General features: G+C 36.9%; 1 protein-coding gene across 1 annotated transcript in view; it reads left to right on the top strand.

Moving 5' to 3' along the window:
* The window catches only part of FAR2 (fatty acyl-CoA reductase 2), a 172,563-nt gene that overhangs the window by 96,104 nt on the left and 50,018 nt on the right, over window positions 1–26,441 (top strand). The window contains exon 3 of the mRNA XM_020975819.2: window positions 20,546–20,721. Coding sequence (XP_020831478.1) covers window positions 20,546–20,721 — 176 coding nt within the window. The remainder of the gene's footprint in view (window positions 1–20,545; window positions 20,722–26,441) is intronic.

The following is a 26,441-nucleotide window of genomic DNA, read 5'->3' as shown; positions in this document are numbered from 1 at the left end:
AAATGGTTAACAAAATAAAAATAAAATATAACATAGATAATATTAATTTGTGATTTTCTAAGTCAATATGTGGCCCTCAGGGATCCATTTCTATTCAAGATTGACACCACTTGTGTAGACTATAACTGTCAGTTACAACTAGCAAAACATTTATTAGAAAATCAGTAAACAACATCAGCAAATAATAATTTGGTAATCCTACATAACTGTAATAGTTATAGAATCTAATATTTTATTAAAAGAATAACAGCAGGGCTGATATGGCAATAAGAAAGATCCTGAAAGTGAAAATCTTGGTTGTCTTCCCAATTACTTATTTACATACAATTCTTGCTCTGCTTAGTTCCTAAATGAACTTTTTAATTATTAATGATTGTTCACACACACACTCACACTCTCACACACGCGCATGCGTGCGCACATACACACACACACACACACCCCCTTAGACTGGCAATTTTATTGACTTTTGCCACTCCTAGCTTGAGGAATTTTTTTAGTATATGTTGTATCAGATATTTTAATCAGTACAAGATCCTTACCTGATACTGCCTTACACATGCTACACATATATCTGACAGTAGAAGAACTTGGGACCCCTTGATGGATCTACTACACATGACTTAACTTGGACTTTGATTTGCAAATGAATGATTTTCTTTTCCAAAATCTCATTTTCAAAATTAGATTGGATACATGTATTCTAAGGTATTGCGTTTATCATCTTCTGCAAGACTACTCCTACCAAATGAATTTGCTATTTACTATTTTCCTTTAATTCTAATGCCATATTATTAGAATTCATAAGAATTAGGCTATATAATGAATGGAAAGGCATATAAGCATGGTGACCATTCTCCCAAACCTCTCTAGTACTGGTAGGCTGGGTCCTCAGGGCTTGACTACATATCACTCTCAAGGTTACAGCGGTAACCCCAAGGACTACTCCTAGGTGGTTTTTTTTTTAATGTTATCATTCATGAGCCTGCCATCCAATGTGTTCTTCCCCATCATACAAGTTAGAAAGCAGGTTCACCAGGCTTCTATATGAATATGCAAGAGACACAGAGCACTATGCATGCTCCAATGACTGTGCCCTTATTGACTGTGCCCTCCTTCCATTTTACAATATTAAATCAATTCCAGGGCTTATACTTCTTCATATGATAGTGATGTAAAGGATCCATGGGTAAGGAAGCAATTCAGAGAGAAAGATATACTCTGTGGCCACTTCCTGTGGGAAGACTTTCTTAATGATGACTTTGCGTAGGTCACATGTAGGAGAAAAACAAACCAGAATATAGGCATATAAGGTGAACAATATTCATATAGTGTACATAGTACAGAAAGCACAATATTAGATATGCTGTGACAATACAGCTATGTGTCACTTCCCTACATTTTAACAACAACAGCTATCTAGAACATGCTCCTTAACTAAAACATAAACCAAAAAAAGTCCTTTGAATAGTCAAAATAGATGTCAAAAAGTCTACACTCTTAAAACTCACGCATTTTTCTCATGGATGAATTATTTATATCTTCATTGCCTATTTACTCTTTTTTAAAAAAAAATTAATGTAATTATAACCAATTTATCTTCTGGTCTCTCAGCCTGCAATAAACAGCATCAAATTAGAAAAGTTAAACATTAAAAGGCAGACACACAGATAGCAACAAGATTTGGCAGCTGACAGATTGACAGCAAAGAGGAAAAGAAAAAATTATAATAAGCAGGCTCAGACACTCAAATAAGAGCAGACTCAGCCATTTGGTGTAGCAGATGGTTCACAAAAGAAGAATTACAAAGTATTGAAAACCACATGAAAGAATGTGTGAAATCACTAATAATAAGAGAAATGCAAATCAAAACAAACTTGAGGTTTCACCTCACACCTTACAAATTGGCAAAGATTACCAAGAAATGGCAATACTCAGTGTTAGAGGGGTTGTGGAATGATAGGTACACTAATACATTTAATACATTATTGATGAAATGTGAGATGGTGCAACCACTCTGGAAAACAATTTGGAATTATGCAAATAAAATATCCACACTTTTTGAACTAGGGACTCCATTATTAGGTTTACACCTCAAGGAAGCTATAGATAAGAAAAAAGTCCCCAAATACACCAAAATATTTGTAGTAGCACTTTTTGTGATAGCAAAGAATTAGAAAACAAAATAGATGCCCACTGATCAAAGAATGAGTAAATAAATCATGGTGCATGGATGATACGTATTAATGTGGTGTAAGAAATTATGTATGTGATGAATACAAACAAGTATGGAAAGATCTACATGAACTGATGCAGAGCCCAGAAAACAATATACACAGTAACTACAATAATGTAAATGGAAGAACAACCACACTCCGAAAAATCAAAAGTTAATGTAACAAAACTATAAAATCAAGCATTACTTGAATGAAGAGATACCCTCCAACCCACCCTTTCATAGAGGTGGGAGCTCTACAAGTGTTATACATTGTACATGTGTTTTTGAATTTTTCAATGTTTTGGGCAGCTGCACTGATTTCTTTTTCCTTTTTTAAAAAAATACTATTTGTTATATGAGATGTCTTTCTGGGTGGTGGAGGCAGAAGGCTACTAGAGATAACTATGATAAGGTGAGAAACAGACAATATCAATAAAAACATTTTTTTATTTTATTTTTTTTAAAAGAAAATCTGGGGCAGCTAGGTGGCGCAGTGGATAGAGTACCTTCCCTGGAGTCAGGAGGACCTAAGTTCAAATTCGCCCTCAGACACTAGCTAGCTGTGTGACCTTAGACAAGTCACTTAACCCCCATTGCCTAAACAAACAAACAAAAAATGAAAATAGATCAATACAAAAACATTGACTTCCCAAAAGTACCCCCTCACAGACTTTGGAGTCTGTTACTATACTGTACCTTTAAGAGAAAGGTTAAGAGAATCTTGGGAATAGAGAAGCATCATTGTCACTGCAGAAAGAATTTGTCAGCAACTAAGAGTTAATGGCTCTTGGAGAACAAGTCTAGGAGGGACTTGAAACTAATTATCATCTTTAGGGTACTTCTGAGACACAAAGTATGAACATAACTGTCCTTCCTGAACAGACTGACAGTTAACTGCTGCTTTTGCTCAGTCTGTTACAGTCTAGGTGAGCTATCTTCTTTGAGAGACTATAACTAGCATTTAGTGGAGAAGTTATTCTGCAAAGCCTTCATGAGGGGAACTGAATTTAATTAGTTTAACCATCTTTCATTCCTGATGAAAACTTAACTGAGTTAAATCTTATTCTCTAGAGAAAACCAGTTAATTGACATTTCTAAGAACTGAGTAAAATGTTATTCTGAGCAGAACTAAGTTAACTACAATTTGAAGGGAACTGATTTTTTTGGACTATGGTTCCAGCATTTTGGAGAAGTTGACTGTTGAGAATCTAAGAAAATTCTAATCAGTAACTTAACTTATTACTACTAATATATTTATCAGCTGAGAGGCCTTTCAAGAGTTTTTCAAGAGTTATAGGAGGGGCAGAGCCAAGACGGTGGAGTAAAAGCAGTGACTTGCTTGAGCTCTCCCCCAGACTCCTCCAAATACCTGTAAAAAATGGCTCTAAACAAATTCTAGAGCAGTAGAACCCACAAAAAGACAGAGTGAAACAAACTTCTAGCCCAAGACAACCTGGATCGTTGATTGGAAAGGTCTATTGCACCGGTCTGGGAGAGGAGCACAATTCAATATGGGTACACAGGCAAAGACCAGGCCTCAGCAAACCTGGAGCAGGCCTCAGCTGTGGGGGTTTCCAGACTTCTCAACCCACAAACACCAAAGACAACTTAGAAGGTCAGTAGGAAAGGTCTATTTGGGGGCTCCGTCCCAGCCCCAGTCCTGGCACAGCCCTAGGGCAACTGCTGCTTCTGGAACTCTCAGCCCACAGACTGATCAAGTGGCTGATCAAAGGGAGATTGCAGGGATCTCTTTGCTGGTGCTGAGGCAGGATTCTCTTGCTTTGCCTGTGCCTGGATCAGGGTCACAGTTCTGGGTGGTGGTCCTGGGCAAGGAGGAGCGCTCATGGTGGAGCTGGTAGTCGAAGTGCAGAGTGAATCCTCCTCAAAGTTCCAAGGCAGAAAAGAGTGCTTGTGGTCACTCACAGACCACAAGCACAGGCCAGGAAAGGAGTAAACACCTCACCCTTGATCATAGCACATTGTAAGAACCGAAAATTTACAGGTCCCTAGAAGTATCTTTGAAAACAGCTGCATAACACCCCCGAAGCTTGGGACAGTGTATTCTCCACACCAGAAGCAGACCCCTACCTTAACAAAGAGTTTGAAAGTCAAATAATTAGTTGGGAACATGAGCACATAGCACAAAAAAAAGTCAGACCATGGAATCTTATTTTGGTGATAAAGAAGATCAAAACATACAGCCCAAAGAAGACAACAAATTCAAAGCTCCTACATCCAAAGCCTCCAAGAAAAATAGGAATTGGTCCCAGGCTATGGAAGAACTCAAAAAGGATTTTAAGAAGCAAGTAAGAGAAGCAGAGGAAAAACTGTAAAGAGAAATGAGAGTGATGCAAGAAAATCATAAAAAACAAGTCAACAGCTTACTAAAGGAGACCCAACAAAATACTGAAGAAAATAACACCTTAAAAAATAGCCTAACCCAAATGGCAAAAGAGGTCCAGAAAAGCCAATGAGGAGAAGAATGCCTTAAAAAAGCAGAATTGGCCAAATGGAAAAGGAAGTTCAAAAGCTCACTGAAGAAAATACTTCCTTAAAAATTAGAATGGAGCAAATGGAAGCTAGTGACTTTACAAGAAATCAAGAAATTGTAAAACAAAACCAAAAGAATGAAAAAAATAGAAGACAATGTGAAATACCTCATTGGAAAAACAACTGACCTGGAAAATAGATCCAGGAGAGAGAATTTTAAAATTATTGGACTATCCAAAAGCCCTGATCAAAAACAGAGCCTAGACATCATCTTTCAAGAAATTATCAAAAAAAAAAAGAAAAAAGAAAAAGAAATTATCAAGGAAAACTGCCCTGATATTCTAGAACCAGAAGGTCAAATAGAAATAGAAAGAATCCACTGATCACCTGCTGAAAAAGATCACCAAAAGAAAACTCCTAGGAATATTATAGCCAAATTCTAGAGTTCCTAGGTCAAGGAAAAAATATTATAAGCAGCCAGAAAGAAACAATTCAAGAATTGTAGAACCACAATCAGGATATCACAAGATTTAGCAGCTTCTACACTAAAGGATCTGAGAGCTTAGAATATGATATTCCAGAGGGCAAGAGAGCTAAGATTAAAACCAAGAAACATCTACCCAGAAAAACTGAGTACAATCCATGAGAGGAAAAAACGGATATTCAATGGTATAGGAATTTCATGCATTCTTGAGAAAAGGCCAGCACTAAATAGAAAATTTGACTTTCAAATACAAGACTCAAGAGAAGCATGAAAAGGTAAACAGGAAAGAGAAATCATAAGGGACTTATTAAAGTTGAACTGTTCACACTCCTACATGGAAAAATGATATTTGTAACTCATGAGATCTTTGTCAGTAGTAGGGTAGCTGGAGGGAAAAAATGATAGATAGATAGATAGATAGATAGATAGATAGATAGATAGATAGATAGATAGATAGATAGATGGCACAGGGTGAGTAGAAGATGAAATAAAATAAAATTAAGGAGTGAGAGAGGATTATACTGGGAGAAGGAGAAAGGGAGAGGTAGAATGGGGTAAATTATCTCACATAAAACAGACAAGAAAAGGCTTTTACAGTGGAGGGGAAACAAGGGAAGATAAGAGAGAATGAGTGAATCTTATTCTCATAGGATTTGGCTTAAGGAGGGAATAACATACACACTCAGTTGGGTATGGAAATCTATCTTACCTTACAGGAAAATAGGGGGGAAAGGGGACAAGAGAGCAGGGGGATGAGAGAGAGGAGGACAGATTGGGGGAGGGGGTAATCAGAAGCAAACACTTCTGAGGAGGGACAGGATCAAAAGAGAGAACAGAATAAACGGGGGGCGGGGTGTGGAGTGGAATAGGATGAAGGGAAATATAGTTAGTTTTTCACAACATGACTATTATGGAAGTGTTTTGCATGACTTCACATGTATAACCTATATTGAGTTGCTTGCCTTCTCAATGAGGATGGGTGGGGAGGGAGAAAGGGAGAAAATTTGAAACCCAAAGTTTTAAAAACAAATGTTAAAAATTGTTTTTACGTGCAACTAGAAAATAAGATATACAGGCAATGAGGTATAGAAATCTATCCTGCCCTACAGGAAAATAGAAGGGGAAGGGGATAAAAGGGGGGGGAGTGATAGAAGGGAAAGCAGATTAGGGGAAGGGGTATTCAGAATGTACACCATCTTAGGGTTGGAGAGGGGCAAGATGGGGAGAAAATTTGAAACTCAAACTCTTGTGGAAGTGAATGTTGAAAACTATAAAAATAAATTAATTAATAAGAGTTTTTTTTAAAAGACTTGGAATATAAAACAAGGAAACTAGTGAAAATTTACATTTGCCCCTTTGGCATTGTCTGATTAAACACTCAAGTTATTTCTTTCTTCTGGTGGTCTCTATCTCTGATGATCTTTCTGCCATCAGCCACTGTCATTCCAAGGACATCATAGTCACCAGCACTGGCAGGCCTTCCAGGACCTTCTAACATTTCTGGACTCATAAGGTCTGTGGTTGGACACATCCATTTTGAGGTTCCTGCTCAGTCACCCATTTGGAGAAGGAAACACAAAAGAAAGAGGTAATGAGGCACCAAGAGTCCTTGGTATAAATACTACTAGTGGAGTCTATATTTCATATGGGTACCTGTGACTTCTGCTACCATTATGTCGAAGTAGAGTACAGGACTGTCCTCTTCCTATGCTAGAATGGCATCTAATCATCCTGGCGATTACAACCAAGAGAGCACCAGCCAGAACCTCTTTTCTTTTAACAGATGTCACATCTCTGTTTCATCAACATTCTAGCTTTTTAATCTTATAATTTACTCTTCTCTGTGTACTCATATGATCATAGGACCCTTTATCTCCCATCTAGTGCCTTGTTGCTGGCTGTCCCCTATGCCTGAAATGCTCAAATGCTTCATCTCCACCTTTTTGTTTCCCTGGCTACTTTCAAGACTGAACTCAAGTTCTCCCTTCTTCAAGTGGTCTTTTCTGCTCTTCCTCCCCTACTCCCTGCTTCTAGTATCTTCTCTTTTCCAATCATCTCCCATATGCTCTTTATGTATAGTATATAAATTTTTTAAATGTTGTTTCCTGTATTAGAATGTGTAATCCTTGACTATTTTTGCCTTTCTTTGTATTCCCAGCACTTAACACAGTGCTTGGCACTTAATAAATGCTTGTTGATTGGCTGACTCACTGACTTGAAGTAGGGTCTCTAGTAGTTCCTCTTCTTTGTTGCCAAAACGTTGGGCATCTGTAGACACTGGTTGACACATAATACACTCAGCCATCCATTCCAAAGAAGTAATCAACTTTACTAGTCTGAGGAGTTTCAGAGTATAAAGTGTATACGGATCACCAATTCAACTACGAAGGCTGTAGAGTCCAACTTAGTCTAGTTTAGTGTATACATCTGGCTAAATGGTCCAAATTATTAGCTGAACTATTTTCTTATAGCTCTTCCTATAGAGGTTTTCTCTTGGAGATGCACTCCCAGTATAACTGAGTTCATATCAAAACCACTTTCTTTGCAATCATGTCATTCCAGAAATGATTGCTCTTATCTCTATAGCCTATCCCAAAGACTTTTGGAACTAATTTCTCTCCTTGCAACCCTCAACTAAAAGTGAAATTTCATGAGAAGTTTCTTTCTTCTTTATAGTTGATTAATTATTTCTAACTCCTAATTCTTTTCTTTTTTTGCTTTTTGGTGAGGCAATTGGGGTTAAGTGACTTGCCCAGGGTCACACAGCTAGTAAGTGTTGAGTGTCTGAGGCTGGATTTGAACTCAGGTCCTTCTGACTCCAAGGCCAGAGCTCTATTCACTGCGCCACCTAGTCACCCCCCCCAACTCCTAATTCTTAAGAAGATTGTTTTTTTCACTATCTCTTTGCCCAAATTCTTCCAATCACTTTGATCTGGCCCAAATCTCTTCCCATCCTCATAAGCCATTGTGCCATATTTCTCCTCCCTTTTCCAGCCAAACTCCTAGAAAAATCTTTCCATGCTCATTGGCCTTTATGGTGAGGAGTGCTGTATTTTCCCTCTCTTAATTTTGGTTAACTCCAGTTTAAAATTAGATTCCATTCAGTTTAAATGGGAAGTCATATCCACTCCATATATTTTCATTCACCTCTACCCCAATTCTCCTGGCCTTCAAAAGATGGAGTCTACACTCTGTCTCAGATTCTAGGGCAAATGACAAGCTAAAAGATTAGAAAATCTCTGTCTCCTTTCCTAGAACGTAACAAACTACTCCCTATACCCTAAGGATAGTGGCAGACCATTTATGATCATAGGAGAATGTCTATATACTTTTGTGTAGATTACAAATACCTATGGGAAATAGCACTCATTCAGATGCCTACCTGCCTCATAAAAATTTCTCTTCAGGGTAGCTAGGTGGTGCGGTGGATAGAGCACTGGCCCTGGATTCAGGAGGACCTGAGTTCAAATCCGGCCTCAGACACATAACACTTACTAGCTGTGTGACCATAGGCAAGTCACTTAACCCCATTGCCTAGCCAAAAAAAAAAAATTCTCTTTTCTATGGTCAACTGATGCTTCTCCATGTCTTGGCACATAACTGAACAAAATAAAGCTTTTTACTAATTTATACTCTAAATTATAAGCAGAGGTTCTTCCTTCCCCACCCACTCCCCATAATATATCTACCTCTTTTCCTCTCACTCACTTCTTAAGCCTTTGCAATCTGGCTTTTGATCTCACTACTGAAATTGCTCTCTCCAAAATCACCAATGATCTTTTAATTGCCAGATCTCAAACCTCAGTTGCCTTTTCTCAATCCTCATCCTTCTTAATCTCTCTATAGCTTTTGACACTGTTGGTTATCTTCTTTTTCTAGAAATTCTCCCCTTTCTAAACTTTTGTGACACTGTTTTTTCCTGGTTCTCTTTCTGTCTGACCTTGCCTCATTCTTTGCTAGAACATCATCTATAAAAATAGCCTATTGCTATGTCAAGCCTATTGCTAGGTCAAGGACCTGCTTCTCTCTCTCTCTCTCTCTCTCTCTCTCTCTCTCTCTCTCTCTCTCTCTCTCTCTCTCTCTCTCTCTCTCTCCATATATATACATATATATATATACGTATATATATATATATGCATATATATATATATATATATATATATATATATATATATATATATATATTCTCTTTCCTGGTGATCCCATCAGCTCTACAGGGTTTGATTATTATCTTCATATAAGATGACTACTATATCTATATAGCCATATTCTCTCTTCTGAGCTCTAGTGCCACATCCTCAACTGCCTCTTACCCACTTCACACTGGATAGATAAGTGGATTGTTTGTGCACAGGATCATAGATTTAAAGGTTAAAGAGTTCTTAATGTTCATCAAATAGAACCTTGTTATTTTACATATGAAGAAACTGAGGCTAAAAGAGGTTAAGTGACTTGCTCAAGATCACACAGCTAGTAAGTGTAAGTAGCAAGATTTGAAACCAAATTTGACTCTTAAGGGCAACCCTCTATGTACTATGCCACATTGTCTTTTACTAGTATTTCTTTACATTTTGAAAAGTTTGCCAGGTCACCTAGGGCTTGTGTCATAATGGTGCAAGGATGAAGATGTTGGTCCCTTAATAAAACATAGAACAGAGAGTACAAAAAAACCCAAACAAACCCTGAAACTGAAAAGTTTATATACCACAAATGAAAATGTGACATAAAGGCTGTTTTTACTATATTTTCCAGGAAACACTGGAACTTTTATCCAAAGACATCTGAATATACTGAGAAAATTATCCAAAATTCTGTATAAATCCAAACTTATGAAGCTCCTTTAATTTATCCACCTATAATCTATAACCAGAAGAGTGACTCTTTAAATATTTATATTTTGGGAAGTATGGAAGAATTTTTTTAATAGGCACAATTATTTTCTAACAGGAAGCTAAAACTAATGACTTGAGGCACAGATTGTTGGGAATTTTACCCTAAAGAATTAAGAAACTGGAACAATTGTTCATCTCTTTCTCCAAGTAGACAAATACTAGTGAATAAGAAAAATGTACTTATTTGTCCAGTCAGAAGCTTCCAGTGTCTATAACTCATGCCAAGTTTCTCTTTTTCTTGAGCCTGGCCATTCCAATATCGATAGTTCCAGATTTAGGAACTTGAGCAAACCCTCTAACGCTGCATCCAATAAATAAGGATGTAACTTATTGGTGACTGAGTAATAGAAATAGATTCTTCCCCTTGACAACGAATACTTAAAGGGATGTACCTATGAAAGATCTGGGTTTAAGAGTTGAAGAAATCTCAGGGGTCACTTAGTTCAAATTCACCCTGAATTAGAATAGTACATCCTTAACAAGTGGTCTCTCAACTCTATTTGAAGATCTCTAGTGAAAGGATTCATTATATTCCAAAACAGATCATTCCACTTCCAAACAGTTCTAATTGTTCAGACAATTCTACTTAGTGTAGCACATAGACTCTATACTTGTCCTCCCAAGTTCTAGGGATATAACCCTGAAGGGCTGAGCCTTCATTCAGTACATTTCTACCTAATTATTTAATCAGATAACTTGTCCTCAGTGTCAAGTAACTAATTAACATCTACTCTTATAACAAGATATTTACTGAGAAGATGTTGCCGAGGACCAAGGTATGAAAGCATCCCTGTTAATTGTGACTCTCCCCAGTATATACCCACTTAATTCCCCGGGAGAGTAGACTCAAACAAAAAGGCTGCTACAAAACATCTGACTGGCCTTCTCCCCCCAACCCAACCCTACACAAAATAAGGGGCATTTTTCCTGACCCTTTTCTTTTTCTGTAGAGTTCCTACCAAGGTCACTTAGGGGTGTAACAAATGATACTTGCTTATGGGATGTGTCTCAGCTGCCAGATCAATTTATTCCTTACTGGTTCAAGCTTCAGAAGTGGCTTCTCACCTGACTTAGCTACTGCTGCTACTAGTTATGTTCCCTGAGAGAACCTGGGATGGCTCTTTCAACCTTTCAAAGCTCAGAAGATTGTATCCTGGTCCATTCTATCTCTTTATACTCATTCATCTAAAATCAGGAAAGAATAAATACAAGAGATAAAGGACACATTTATTCATAGCCAACTGGCATCTAGATGGAGAGATAAGGCAGATGATGCCTCTAAGCTACTTTTCCCCCACCTGGAGGCCCATAGCATTTTTTTTCTCCTCACTTGAAAGCCACCAGAGAAGAGAATGAAAGATCCTCCTCTTGAATCGTTTGTATGCATTTATTTCTAGCTAACTAGCCAATTGAAAGATTTTTTTGTCACCAAGGAATAAACCAAGAGGAAAAAGCCTGAGGGATACATACATGCACTCTGAAGCGGAGAGACCCTTCATTATACATACCTGAAAGTAGGGTCACCAAACCTCCTTGTAGGATGGTACCAGGAAGAACAGACTGCATGTGCTCTAAGGTTTGTGCCCATATTGGCAGGTCACCCCCAATTATTTTAGGAAATATTTCCTTATATCAAATCAAATTCTACCTTCCTTCACCTTCTACCTTATTGGTCTTTGTTCTTTACTCTGAAGAAATCTCATCCTTACACAAAATAGCCCTTCAAATAGTCACATCTCATAAACCTTGTCTGTTGTTGTTCAGTCATTCAGCTGTGTAGGACTCTTTGTGACCCCATGGACCATGAGATATTCTTGGCAAAGATACTGGAGTGGTTTGCTATTTCCTTCTCCAGTGGATTAAGGCAAACAGAGGTGAAGTGATTGCCCAGGGACACACATCTAGTATCTGAAGTTGGATTTGAATACAGGTATCCCTGACTCCAGGCTAGCATTCTAACCACTGAGCCATCTAGCTGCCTCCAAAACCTTTGTCTACTCCAGCCTAAACTCTCCCTTTTATTTGTGATTAGTCCTTACATGACACGATTTTGAGGTTTCCTGAGTATCATGGTTATCTTCTTCTAGATGTGCCCTAGCTCATCAATAACTTTTCTAAAATTTGACTGCTACCCAGAACTGAACACAGTGCTGCAAATGTGGCATAATAGGGTAGAATTCAACAAGACTAACCTTGATCATTCTGGATATTGTATTTCTATTAATGAAGCTTAAGATTAAATTAATACTTTCAGATGGCATAAAATACTGTTGACTTCTATTAAGCTTGCAATATGATAGAAATCTCTAAGTATTTTTCATGTAAACTATTTGTTGGCCATATCTTCCATTCTGTATTTGCATTATTGATTTTTTTAACTCAAGTGTAGGATTTTACATTATTTCTATTAAATTGTATAACCTATCATTGGTTATAATTAATGATAATACAATTTAATAGAACTAAACCTATCTAGGTCTTTTTAGATCCTAATTCTATATTTGATATTTTTACAGTTTTATGTCTTCCGTATATATGATTAATTTTTCATCTATGTCATCATCTGAGTTTTCTCCTCTTTGATTTAAACATTATAGTTACTTCATTTGATCCATAAAATATAGTTTCAAGACTTTTTATTAACTTAGACCAATTGTTGCTAGAGGTACATCAATTTCTGTCCTGAAATATTTTTCTTTGAACTTAATATGGCACTCCAGATATGATCTGACCAGGATAACCTATGGTTGACCCTACCTCACTCTGGATAACATAATTCTATTTATGCAAAGACCAAAGTTTCAGTATTCATTGATAGGATATTTCCTCCAATAGTACCCATCCATACCTTCTCCTCCTATGAAATTATTATATACATCTTTCATAAATCCGCCAAAAATGATGTACCTGGAATATTGGAAGTTTCTTTCTAGGTCTTTTAAAATATTATGTGTGCCAGTGCAACATATCAATGATCCGTTGCTTTGAATACATACACATCCTCTTCTGATAGTACATGTCCTGAATTATATCACTTATGCCACTTGTTGTACACAGATTTCCATTGGAAACATGCTATAACTAACCTACAACTATTGTGCATCTCTGAATTGCCCTTTGAGTTTCCTGTAATTTCAATTTTTAAAAAATTTTAATGTTTCATCATTAGCAACCAAATAACATCTCTGCAAGGATATATACATATTTAAAAGACAGATTTTTCTGTTAGGGAGAAATCCATTTGTGGAAAGTACTATTCAATTTCCTCAATATAATCCAACCCACTTTCTTCTTCCTTTTCTCCCACTCTAACAGTATATTTGAAGTGTCTGTCCCTGATATATGTACTAAAAGGCTAACTCAATAGATCACTCATCTAACTGTATTTCATTCTCTAGGATATTTAGCCTTTATTTGTCATATCATAATGCTGACTCATCATAAATTTTGTGTGTGTATTCCAATATAATTTGAATATCAGACTCTTATTTACATATTTGATACCAATGTTTTTTTCTTGTATCCTTTCTTATCCCAGTTGTGTTAAATTTACTCATGCAAAAGCTTTCCAATTTCTTGAAACTTAAATTACCTATCTTATCTTTCATGATTGCTTCAATCCCTTGTTTGTTTAAGAATTCATCTTTACTCATAGGTATGAAAAGTGTCTGATCTTTTCTCTCCTAATTTTTTAATATTTTGGTCATATATTAATTTTGAATTTATTGTAACACAGAGCACGAGAATTGCTCTAAACCTAACTTCTGTCAGACTATTTTGCTGTTTTCCTAGCAATTTTTATCAAATTCTCAGGTAATTTATATTTTTTAAATTTATTGAACTATGTATTAATTGTTTCTGATTCCTCCTTGTTTAGTCTGTTCCATCAATCTATTTTGCTCTATTTTAACCACTACCAAATAGTTTTGATGATTACTACTTTATACTACAACTTGAGTTATGGAAGTATCATCTTCCCCTTCATTCCTAATTTTTTTCATCATTTTCCTCAAAACTCTAGACCTTTTGTTCTTCAAAATAAAATTTATTATTATTTTTGCACACCTCTGCAAAGTATCCTCTTGGTAATTTGATTGGTATAGTACAAGATCTGTAAATAAAGTTAGGTAGTATTGTCATTTCTACTACGTTAGCATGACCTAGCCATAAGCATCGGCGACCTTTCCAGTTATTTAAGTCATTCTTAATTTTTTTAAGTGTTTTATAATTATCTCTACATTGGTCTTGATTGTACTTTGATAGATTGATTCTGACATATTTTAAGCATTTTATAATTATTTTGAATAGGACTTTTTTTCTTTAGTCCCTTCTGGATTTTTTTTTAGCTTTATTGAAATGCTATTTATTTTTGCAGGCTTTTTTATAGTGTTCTCTATTAATGAAGCTATTATTTGTCTCAATTAGTTTCTTAGCTAAGGATTTTCTAAGTATCACGTCAGCGAATAGTTTTGTCTCCCCTTTAACTGCCTTTCTGCTTTTAATTTCTGTCTCATTACTATTGCTAGCATTTTGAGAACTATTTCAAATAACAGTGGGGAATGGGAGCATCCAAGAATGAATGAAGAATTTATTAAGCACTAACTATATGCAAAGCACTCTGTTAAGTGTTAGTACTACAAATAAAAAAGTAAAACAGACCTTGCACTCAAGGAGCTCATATTTTACTGGATGAGACAACACGTATAAGAAATTTCAGCTGCAAATCTGTAGGATGCAGCAGCAAAGCAAATAATAATGTCTCTTCTTTATTTCCATTGATAAAATCATATCAGTTTCTCTGATGCTGAACCATCTGACAGTTCTGAGGACTTTGGTGATGACAGCTTTCTTTTCTGGGTCTTCACAGATACTACTGTAGCATCTACAGTGACAGCCAGGCTACTTGTCTATAGGGGTTGCTTCCCGGGATGATAGCTGTGGAAAGCATTGCTGTTCCAAAGGCTCTAATGTTCATGGTCCTTCCGTGTCTCCATTGGAGTCTGTGAGGAGTTGGTGATCCAACTTGCCTGACACATGCTGCCTCCTGTTTCTCCCTCAGGCTGCCCCCAGCTTTGGCTAGGCTAGCCCACCTGCCTTATGAATGGTGGTTGGTTGGCAATTGGTAGAGATGTCTGACCCTTCTCCACAGGAGTCATTTCCCTGGACAAAGACTGTGAAGGCTGGTCTAAACTAGGAGTGTTGTTCTGGGGAGCACTGGCACTAGTTGATCCAGATATTCTCCAAGGTCCCTTTCAAATCCTATAAATAAAAAAATTATTTCAAAATATTTTCTATAGGTTTATGGAAGTAATTCATAAGGAGGAGGCTATTGTCAACATTTCACTATGAACTTTGAGGGATCATGCAAGGTGAAGTGCCACAGAATCAGTCTTTGGCTAAACAGTGACTATTTTTGTTATCAATGATGATTTATCACAGATGACAAAACTGAGAGCATCTTTATTAAGACTAATGGTGAAAAAACAAATTGGAGGAATGAAAGCTAATATAAAAGAAGGATTTCCACTGGTATGCTAGAGAAGGATAATAAGAAAACAAAATTAAATTCAAAAAGACAAATGAAAATTGGCACATTCAAACAAAACCAAAAATGACTAAAGTATTCATAACATTGACCCAATGATTCAGCATCTTGGACATATATATGCTACAAAAAAAGTCAAAAACAGAAAGAAAAATCTAATATATGCCAAAATATTCACAGTTGCACTTTGTGGTAGCAAAGGATTGGAAACAAAAGGGGTGACTATTGATGAAGAATGGATGAGAAAAAAAAACTATGGTGTTTGAATGTAAGGAGATGTTACTGTACAATAAGTAATAAAGAAAACTTCAGAGAAATGTGGGAAGAGTTGTATGAACTGATAAAGTTCAAAATAAGCAGTATCAAGAGAACAATATTCACAATGACTTTACCAAGGTAAATGAAAAGGTCCATGAAAGGAATTTAAGCAAGTAACTGAAAGCCAATGAAGGTCTTGGAGAACAGATAACGAAACATACCTTCTCTACTAAACCAAAATATTGTACATATTTTCAGACGTCATTTTATAGCTATATCAGATGTGTTTGCTTAATCTTGTTTGTAGTCATAGAATATTCACTATGGAAAGGGAGTGGAAAATGATTATGACATAAAGAAAGTCCTTTTGGTTGGCAATTAAACTTTCACTGGAGGAAGAGACTGGCTACATGTAAGACCCACTGGAGGAAAAAACTCTAATTTCATAGGAGACAAGAAATCGGTCAGCATTTTAGTCAGTCCTTAGGATGTGGGTATCTACTGAGAACTATACCAAGAGAATTATATTAATCTTTAAAAATTCTTTCTGTCATCACAATTGCTAGCTTATACATGGGTAAACATATTAAATATCTAGCAGGAGCAGAGACAGAAGTTCTTGAAATGAAAAACCAGTTTTCTCATTCTTCTGAATTAACTTTATTGTTGGCTTGGCAGGTTTTCTGTTTTGCCTACGGGCTGCAGTACTGTTGCTATAAATAGAATAGTTCATCATGTTCAAAAGCAAGTTAAAAGGAAAAAAATGGCCCTTTGGTATAGTTTCTACGGGAGAGCTTTTTGAAACTGTTGCCATGTCAAAACTGAAGCTTCCAGTGTTATCATTTCAAATACAAATTCTGGATTTTGTCATGAAAATACTTGCATAAAATGTGCAAGCTGAAATCTGCCTGGCAAAGTTTGCCAAAAACAGGTAGTTGTTTAATTCCTTAACTTTGGAATACTTTGCTCTTGAAAAATAATTTGCTTGTACTCTGAGGAGGTATATTTTTTCACAGAAACTTTAGATATAACATTAGAAATTATACTCTTTCTTAAGCTGTCCTTTTTCCCTCCAGATAAATTTTTTTGGTAACATAAAATTACTCATGAGAATTTTTGTTACATTACCAATGCAGGTCATTTATGTCTGCAGGGCATATCTTTTACCAGGTGTTCAATCTCACTAGCAGAAATCCTAAATCAGATTGGAATCATCCATTTTTGGGACAGAAATCATCTGTCACTGTGGTTTTGAATTCTGACACTGGTCTAAGTGTTTCCTGTGGAATCTACACAATGTTCAGTATAACCTACTAGACTGGAGTTTTAGTTATTGTATACTTTTCCTTCCTCTAAACTCTATTTCTTGGTTAGGAAATGAATCTGAGTTTTTGCGTTTTTAGAGTTGTTTTCCCTTACATTTTTGTGGTCATTGTATATATTGTTCTCTTGGTTCTGCTTGTTCTTCAGCAGTTCATTCATTCACATGTTCCAAAGTTTCTTTGAATTCCTTGTGTTCATCACATCTTATGCACAATCATACACCATATGCCACAATATGTTCAGCCTTTTCCCAAATGATAGTTTCAGTTTTGGGGTACCACAAAATTGCTATTATGAATTATATCCTGCCTCTGACATTGTAAAATAGAGACACTAATTCCCATAACATCTACCTCAGAGTTTTGTTATGGATGGTCAAAAACTATAATGTATGTAAACTGATTTGCAAGTATGAAAGCAATATGTAAAAGTAAAATGTTACTATTATTATATACTTAAATACACTCATACCTTTTAACTATCTCCAACTCTTCTCCCTCTACTTCAGGGAATCCTTAGTACTCTGCTTAATCCCATAAAGAAACTCATTGCTTCTTTTGTAGTAATTTATCCATTCATCTAACCATTCATTTGAAATTATTTATTTCATTGAACCCCCAAAATTGAAATTAAATGTCACCAAGGATTTGGGAAGGTTCTTAGTTTTCCCACAGGAAGATCTTCAGATTATGTCAAGCCAAGAGTTATCAAAGCCATTAACTCCTGGTCAGTGACATAGTTGTGTCTAGAGGGAGTAAAAATCATTTCTACCCAAAGCATTATACAGATACTTGAAACAAACAATGAAATGTGTCCTTTTTAATGCTTTGCCTTAATTAGAAATGACATATCCTCTATCAGTTGTCCCCCAAGGCTGTTCTCCCCTATATGTGTGTGTGTATATATATATATAGTTTATCTTATATTGGCTGATGCAGCTGTAGTAAACACTGTTGCCAGCCCCACTCCACATGGTTTTGCCACCCTTTTGAAATTCACAAAGTCATACTTGGATCTATTCATCTCTATTACTTAGTCACCTAAGATCAGGAAAAATATACACACAACAGAGACAGAAGAAACAATGGTGCCATGGATTCATGACCACATGGTGGCCTGAGTGCAAAGAACAAGCTACAGGTACCATCTTTCTCCCAACCTCATGCTTACAGCAGTTTTTGCCTTGGTCATAACCAAGGAAAAACAAAGAGCCGTATACATTTTTTATGCATAGTCTTTTGTATTCATATATATTTTCAGTTTAGCAGCCAATTAAAAAGCTTTCCATCACTACACAATAAACCAACAGGAAACAATCAAGATACTTGTGCATGTTCTCAATTGGAGCCAGGGCCCCTTCATTATGCATCATCATGCATTTCCAGAAGCAGGTTCACCATACTTCCATGTGGATTGATACTAGGCAGACATTTTGTACATGTTCCTCTTCACCCCCCCTCACCCCATTACTGTATATAAATAGATAGTATCTATCTGGCTGTCTATGAAACAGTTTTGAACAGATTCACTAATTAGAGTCCTGTTTGTAGGTCTACTTGTTTATTGTGAAGAATAATATTATTAGCATAAGTAAAAATTTGAGAGGTCTTCTATACAGCGACAATAGAGGATTAACTTAGGTACCTCCAAGGAAATTGCAAGGTAGCAATTTGCTCATACTGTTAAATTCAAGATCATTATTTCTTATTAAAAGACTCTGTATATGTATGTGTGTGTATATATGTAAGATGAATTAAGAAGAATTTAGGTTTTTAAAAAAGGAATAGCTGTAGTTGAACAAAGAAGACACCCCCATACACACACTCTTTCTATGTTGAGGTAGAGGGCTATGGTTATACAAAAACTAAAAAAAAAAAGTCAACATTTTGGTGGGTTTTTCTGGACTGCCTTTTTTTCTTTTCTTTTTTATTCTTTGCTTTAATTGATGGCTTTGAGAAGGAACCAAGAAGGGATACATTAGGAAATGTATGCAGTAGGAAAAGATTTCAATAAAATTTTATTTTTTAAAATGTGTATTTCTCGAAAAGTGAAAACTGGCAATTTGCCCAAAGAATTTTGCAAGGAAAAAAGAACAAGTTAATCTCAATAATAATAATTCCATCTGCATAATAATGGGAATAAAATATGCCAGTATTCTTTGTCATAGAAACTTATATTTAAATAATCCTTTAATGTTTATAAAACACTTTTCATGAATTATTTAATATGTAGTATGATTATTAATGCTATGTCTGTTTTACAGACTAACAGAGGCTCAGATTGCTGAAGTCACTTATAGGAGGTCACATGGCTCCCTATACAATAGTGGAAGAATTATGATTCAAACACAAGTCTTCTGACCCTAGTTTTTTAGCATTACGTCTGAGATGTTTAAGTTAGAAGAGACTGGAGTTCATCTAATTCATTAGATTAGATCTAATCACATTTAATCCACTCCTCTCATTTTACATATGTGGAAGCTGAGATAATAGTTAAGTGACTTACCTATGGTCACATAGCAAATTATTATCAGATCTGGGACTTGATTCCTTCACCTAGTTGCTTCAGAGGCACAGAAAAAGCAAATGATTTGCCTGGAAAGTAAGTAACAAAACTAGGATTTGAACACAGTTCTTTTGATTCTGATCCTGACTGTGATTCTGGATCTAGTGTTCTTTCCACTCACCATAACTGCCTCATCCATTTATAATTCTTATTCTAGGGTAGGTTAGCCCAGTTAGTTCATATCATATTGCTCTGAGTCCAAGGGCATAGAAACCTGATCATAGGATATGAAACTTAGAGATCTTGAAAGGATCTACCTGGTCATCCTCGTTGTTTTATGTATGAGAAAACAGGCCAGAGAGATTAAATAACTTGGCCAAGGTTCAGTAAACAACAGGGCCAAAATACAGACCCAACTCCTTTGACAGTAAATTTAACAATCTTTTTGCTGCATGCCTTAGAAATTATATTCCCAATTAGAAGCTGCATAGGAATCCTATATATTTGTGCTGCTTATTTTAAGGGTAATCAGGGAATTTGGTTGAATGTCTTATCATTATGCTGATATGCAATGAGTAATGTATACATTTTGAGCTTTTTCAGTTCAGGTAAAAGTTATCTATAATTTTTAAAAAGCTATTTATCTGATTTAGAGCACATGGAACACAGAAAATAGGTGTGAAATAAATACTTTTTAAAAATTACAGTGATAGCACTCTTTATTGGGTCTATCAGGAAAGCTAGCCAATTTTTAAAAATGAATTTAGTAAATGTCAAAAGGAAGAATTAGGTAATGATGAGGTATGTATTGACCTACATCTGTGTTTCAGCTTTTTGAAAAGGCCAAAGAAATTTGCCCAAATATCCTCGAGAAGATCAAACCTATTTATTCAGATCTCACAAAGCCAGATTTGGGCATCAGCAAGGAAGATTTAGAGGAGCTCCTGTGCCATACCAATATCATCTTCCACTGTGCAGCAACAGTTCGCTTTGATGATCCACTAAGGTATGTTCCCATTTTTTTTCCCTTTTAGTTCACAGTAGAAAATCATGGCCAATAAATCTAAATAGATGGAGAAATCTATTTAATCCAACACAATCTGATGTGATCTGGCAGTCAGGTCTTGAACCACGCTTCTATGTTAAAACAAAAACAAACAAAAAGCATTAATTTGCCAGTGGCAGTGACTTTTGTTTTCTGTTTTGTTTCACAACTGGGTTAAGTCCAAGGGACCAGTCCTGTAGTGAACTGTCTTTCTTAGGCTCCCATAGGCTGTAACTTGTAGTTAAAAAATCATCGTCATTTAACTGCAGTTTGAGGGCACAAATTAGAATATTTCTTTTTCCTTAAGGTCAGAATCAAATCATTACTTAAATGTGATTGGAAACTCTAATCATTCTTATCTATTTCACAAATGTAAGAATTGTGGTTATGTGAGGGAAAAGAAGAAGATATATAAAGAGATATTGTGAAGGTAGAAATTAAAGATTTGACAACAAATTGGATATATATGAGGTGAGAGGGAGAGGTAGAGGACAGCCTTAAGATTGTAAGCCTATGTGACTGGGAAGATGGTGGTACCCTACCCTCAACAGGGATAGGCAAATTGGGTAGAAAGAATGGTTGGAGGAGAGAGATAATGAGTTCTGTCTGAGGATATGCTGATTTTAAGATATGTATGGGGGCAGCTAGGTGGTGCAGTGGATAGAGCACTGGCCCTGGATTCAGGAGGACCTGAGTTCAAATCTGGCCTCAGACACATAACACTTACTAGCTGTGTGACCCTGGGCAAGTCACTTAACCCCATTGCCTAGCAAAAACAAAAACAAAAACAAAAAGATATGTATGGAACCTAAGGACCATTCCATTCTTAATGTCCAAAATGTCTGGTTCATGATATAAGACTGGAAATCAGGAGCAAAGTTTGGAAGGGACATATAGAATCATCTGTATTAAGATGATAATTGAATCTTGGAGGCTAATGACATCAATAAGGGAAATAGTATAGAGGGAGAAGAGAAGGCCAAGAACATTTCTTTGGGGACATCCACGGTTAGTGGCACAACATAGATGAAGAACCAGCAAAGGAGACTGAAAAAAAATAGACAACTAAGGGAAAGCAGAGTAAAAAAAAAAACTAATGAGGAGAAAGTACGCAGCAGGAAAAAGTGATCAACAGTATCAAAAGTTGCAGACAAGTCAACAAAGATGAAGACTGAGAAAAAGCTGTAAGATTTGGCAATTAAGGGATCATTGGTAACTTTGGAGAGGGTAATTTCAGTTGAATGATGCAGCTGGAAGCCAGAGTGCATAGTTAAGAAAAAAAGTAAGAGAAAAAAAAGTGGGGCAGCTAGGTGGCACAGTGGATAGAGCACTGGCCCTGGAGTCAGGAGGACCTGAGTTCAAATATGGCCTCAGACACTTGACACTAGCTGTGTGACCCTGGGCAAGTCACTTAACCCCAGTTACCTCACCAAAAAAAAAAAAGTGGTGGTACCCTGTATAGTCTGCATTATCAAGAAGTTTAACCACAAAGGGGAGGTAAGATATGGGATAATAACTTGCAGAGATAAATAAAATGAGTTGGAGGGGGGTGTTGAAAGATAAAGGAAGCATGGGCATGTGTATAAGTGGCAGGGAGCCAGTAATTAGGGAGAGACTGAAGATGGGGGGGGTGATAGTGGGGCAATATGCTGTTGAAATATGAGGGGATGGGATCAATAGTTCATTTAGAGGAGTCAGTTCTCAGAAGGAAAAAGGCCACTTCTTCATCCATCCCGGTTTAAAGAAAGGTACAGTAGGGAAATATTTTTTGAAAACAGGGAAGCTCTTGGTAAATGGTTTCAATATTTTAAGTGAAATGTGAAGCAAGATCTGAGGATGAGAAGCTAGGGTTTATGAAAAAGTCTGGAACACTTATTCTACTGAATGGGATAACAAATCATTTGGGGAAAATAGAATGTTTCTCTAGCTGTATGATAACGAAAATTATGTGCACTAGAGTATAAATAGCAAGTAAGATACTAATTTCACTAAATGATGGAAACCTTGTGGACAAGTGACCACTACATTGGACTAGGTAACCTATGGGTCCCTTGCAAGTTTAAGAGTTTTTCATTCTAAATTTTAAGCTTCCCCAAGATTCATTCAAATCTATAGTGCCCTTTATACAAAACTGCTATATTTCCTGATGCCTGTATTCTATTTCCATGATGTATGAATTGCAAGTGACTTTGCTCAATATTATATTTATATTAAAAGCTGTAGGAAATCTGACTTCCAGGAGCCAAGATGATGGCGTAAGCAGTAAACTGCTGCAACTCTCCCCTACTCACCTCCAAACAACTGTAAAGTAGAGCCCCCAAACAAATCCTAGAACAGCAGAACCAGCAAAAAGACAGAGTGAAACAATCTTTTAGCTCAAGAAACTTGGAGGATCAGCAAGAAAGCTCTGTCTCACTTGGGTGAAAGGAGAGTGCAACCCAGGACAGGAAGCATCCCAGCAAGCCAGCAGCAAGCTCCACCTCAGCAAATCAGTGGAAGATCCTGAGCCCCATTGTGGGATGCAGTGGCAAACACCTTAGTATAGCTAGGGGAACCAGCAGACTTCAGCTCTGAGAACCACCCACAGCCCAAGGCAAACAGGCAGCCTCCAGAGGCCTGACCACCATGTACTTCAGTGTAGCCACAGGAAAATGCAGGCCTCTGGTGGGATGTTTCTGCATTCCCACCATGCCAGATACCACCACTAGGACCCCAGCTTAGCACCAGGTAAGTTTCCAGACCCCTATGGCTTCCAGCAGTGCCAGACAACCCCCACCCACCCCATGCCCTCAGCACAGCACCAGACATGAGGGTTGCCCATGGGCCTTAGAACAACATCAGTGCAGCACCAGGTTAAACAGCCAGCCTGCAGCCACTAGCACAAGAAGCAGGAGACAGCACCCCTGCCACCCTGGGAGCAGAGCTCAAATTTAAGAGAAAGGAAAAAGGCCAAAAATAGACAAACAAACAACAACAACAACACAAAATGACCATAGGAAGTTATTATGGTGACAGGGAAGACCAAGACACAAACTCAGAAGAGGACAACAATGACAAAACACCCATGGACAAAACCCAAAACAAAAATGGGAAGGGGTCTCAATCCTAGAAAGATCTCATGGAAAAGCTCAAAAAGGAGGTTAAAAATCATATAAGAGAGACAGAAAAAAATTGGGAAAAGAAATGAGAGTGATACAAGGGAATTATGAAAAAGAGTCAACAGCTTGAAAAACTGCTGAAAAAGTAGAATTGGCCAAATGGAAAAGAAGATACAAAAATCTACTGAAGAAACAACTCTAGAGTATAACTGACCTAATGTACACAAGAAAGTACAAAAGTCAATTGAGGAAAACAACGTTAAAAGTTAGAATTGGGCAAGTGGAAGCTAATGACTCTATGAGACATCATGAATCAATCAAACTCAAAAGAATGAAAAAAAATGGAAGAAATTGTAAAATATCTCATGGGGGAAATAAAACTGACCTGAAAAATAGATCCAGGAGAGACAACATCAGAATCATTGGACTACCTGAAAGCCATAAACAAAGGGAGCACCTGGACAGCATCTTTCAAGAAATTATCAAGGGAAACTGCCTGATGTCCTGGAACCAGAGGGCACACTAGGCATTGAAAGAATCCACCAATCACCTCAGGGAAGAGATCCCAAAACAAAAACCCCAAGGAACATTGCAGCCAAATTTCAGAACTATTAGGTCAAGGAAAAAATACTACAAGTGGCCAGAAAAAAATACAGGGGAGTCACAAATAGGATCACATAGGACCTGGCAGCTGCAACATTAAATGATCAGAGGTCATGGAATATGATATTTGGGAAGGCAAAGGAGCTAGGACTACAACCAAGAATCACTTACCTGACAAAATTATGCATAATACATCAAGGGAAAAAAATGGTATTCAATGAAATAGAAGGATTTCAAGCCTTCATAAGGAGAAGACCAGAACTAAACCAAAAATCTGACCTCAATATCAAGACTCAAGAGAAGCATAAACAGGTAAAAAGGGAAAAGAAAACAAGGGATTCAATAGAGCCAAGCTGTTTACATCCCTACATGGGAAAATGATACTTGTAACTCTTAAAAGTTGTATTACTCACAGTACAGATAGAAAGAATATACATAGATAGATGATATGGGTATAAGATGAATTTGAGGGAATGACAAAAAAATTATTAAGGGATGATAGAGTACAAAGGGTGCAGAAGGAAGGGAGAGGTAGAATGGAGCAAATTATCTCACATGAAGATGCGAGAAAGACCTTGTACAGTGGCGGGGAAGATAGGAAGATAGGCAATGGGCATCGCTTGAACCTTATTCTCATCAGTATTGGCTCAAAGAGGGAATAATATACAAAATCAGTTAAATATAGAAATCTGTCTTATCTGATAGGGAGGTAGGAGGGGAGGAGATTAAGTAAATGGGGTGGGGGAGGGGACTGACATAAGGTAAGGTAGATCAGGGAAGTGGTAGACAGAAGCAAAACACTGGTGAGGTGGGAGAGGGTGAAAGCAGAGAGGACAAACAGCAGGAAGAATAGGTTGGAGGGAAAAACACAGGCAGCAATCAAACTGTGAATGTGAATGGGACGAACTCTCCCATATACAGAAATGGATACCAGAGTAGATCAAAACCCAAAACTCTACAATATGTTACTTACAAGATACACACTTGATGTAAAGAGACACACACACACAGTAAAGGTAAGGGGCTGGAGCAGAATCTCTTATGCTTCAGTCGAGATCTTAAACAAAGTAAAAGCAAAAATAGACCTCATTAAAAGATATAAGAAGGAAACTACATCTTGCTAAAAGGTATCATAGACAATGAAGCAATCAAATTAAAAGAACAAGGAATAGCCTACCTGTCAGATCTATGGGGAAAGGAAGAATTCATGACCAAACAAGAGACAGAAAGCATTACAAAATGTGGAACAAATAATTTTGATCGTATTAAATTGAAAAGCTTTTGTACAAACAAAATCAATGCAACCAAGATTAGAAGGAAAGGAAAAAGCTGAGAAACAATTTTTACAGCAAGTGTCTCTGATAAAGGCCTCATTTCTTAAATATATAGAGAACTAAGTCAAATTTATGAGAATACAAGCCATTCCAGAATTGATAAATAGTCAAAGCATATGAAGAAGTGCTCTAAATCACTTTTGATCACAGCATTACAAAATAAAACAACTCTGAAATACCACCTCACACCAATCAGATTGGCTAATATGACAGAAAAGGAAAATGATAAATGTTGGAGAGGATGTGTGAAAATTGGGACACTAATGCACTGTAGGTGGAGGTGTGAACTGATCCAACTATTCTGGAGAGCAATTTGTAACTATGCCCAAAGGGCAACCAAACTATGCATACCCTTTGATCCAGCAATACCCACATGTACAAAAATATTTATAGCAGCTCTTTCTGTGGTGGCAAAATATTGGAAATTGAGGGGATGCCCATCAACTGGGGAATGGCTGAACAAGCTGTAGTATATGAATGGGATGGAATACTGTTGTTCAATAAGAAATGATGAACAGAGAGATTTCAGAAAAACCTGGAAAGACTTGTACAAACCAGTGCAAAGTGGAGCAGAACCAAGAAGACATAGTACACAGTATCAGCAACATCATGTGATCATCAACTATGAATACTCAACAACACAAAG

The sequence above is a fragment of the Phascolarctos cinereus genome, unplaced genomic scaffold (genome assembly GCF_003287225.1).
Source record: "Phascolarctos cinereus isolate Bilbo 61053 unplaced genomic scaffold, phaCin_HiC Scaffold_1;HRSCAF=81, whole genome shotgun sequence".
NCBI classification, from domain to species: Eukaryota; Metazoa; Chordata; class Mammalia; order Diprotodontia; family Phascolarctidae; genus Phascolarctos; species Phascolarctos cinereus.
This window is presented reverse-complemented; position numbering and strand designations above follow the sequence as displayed.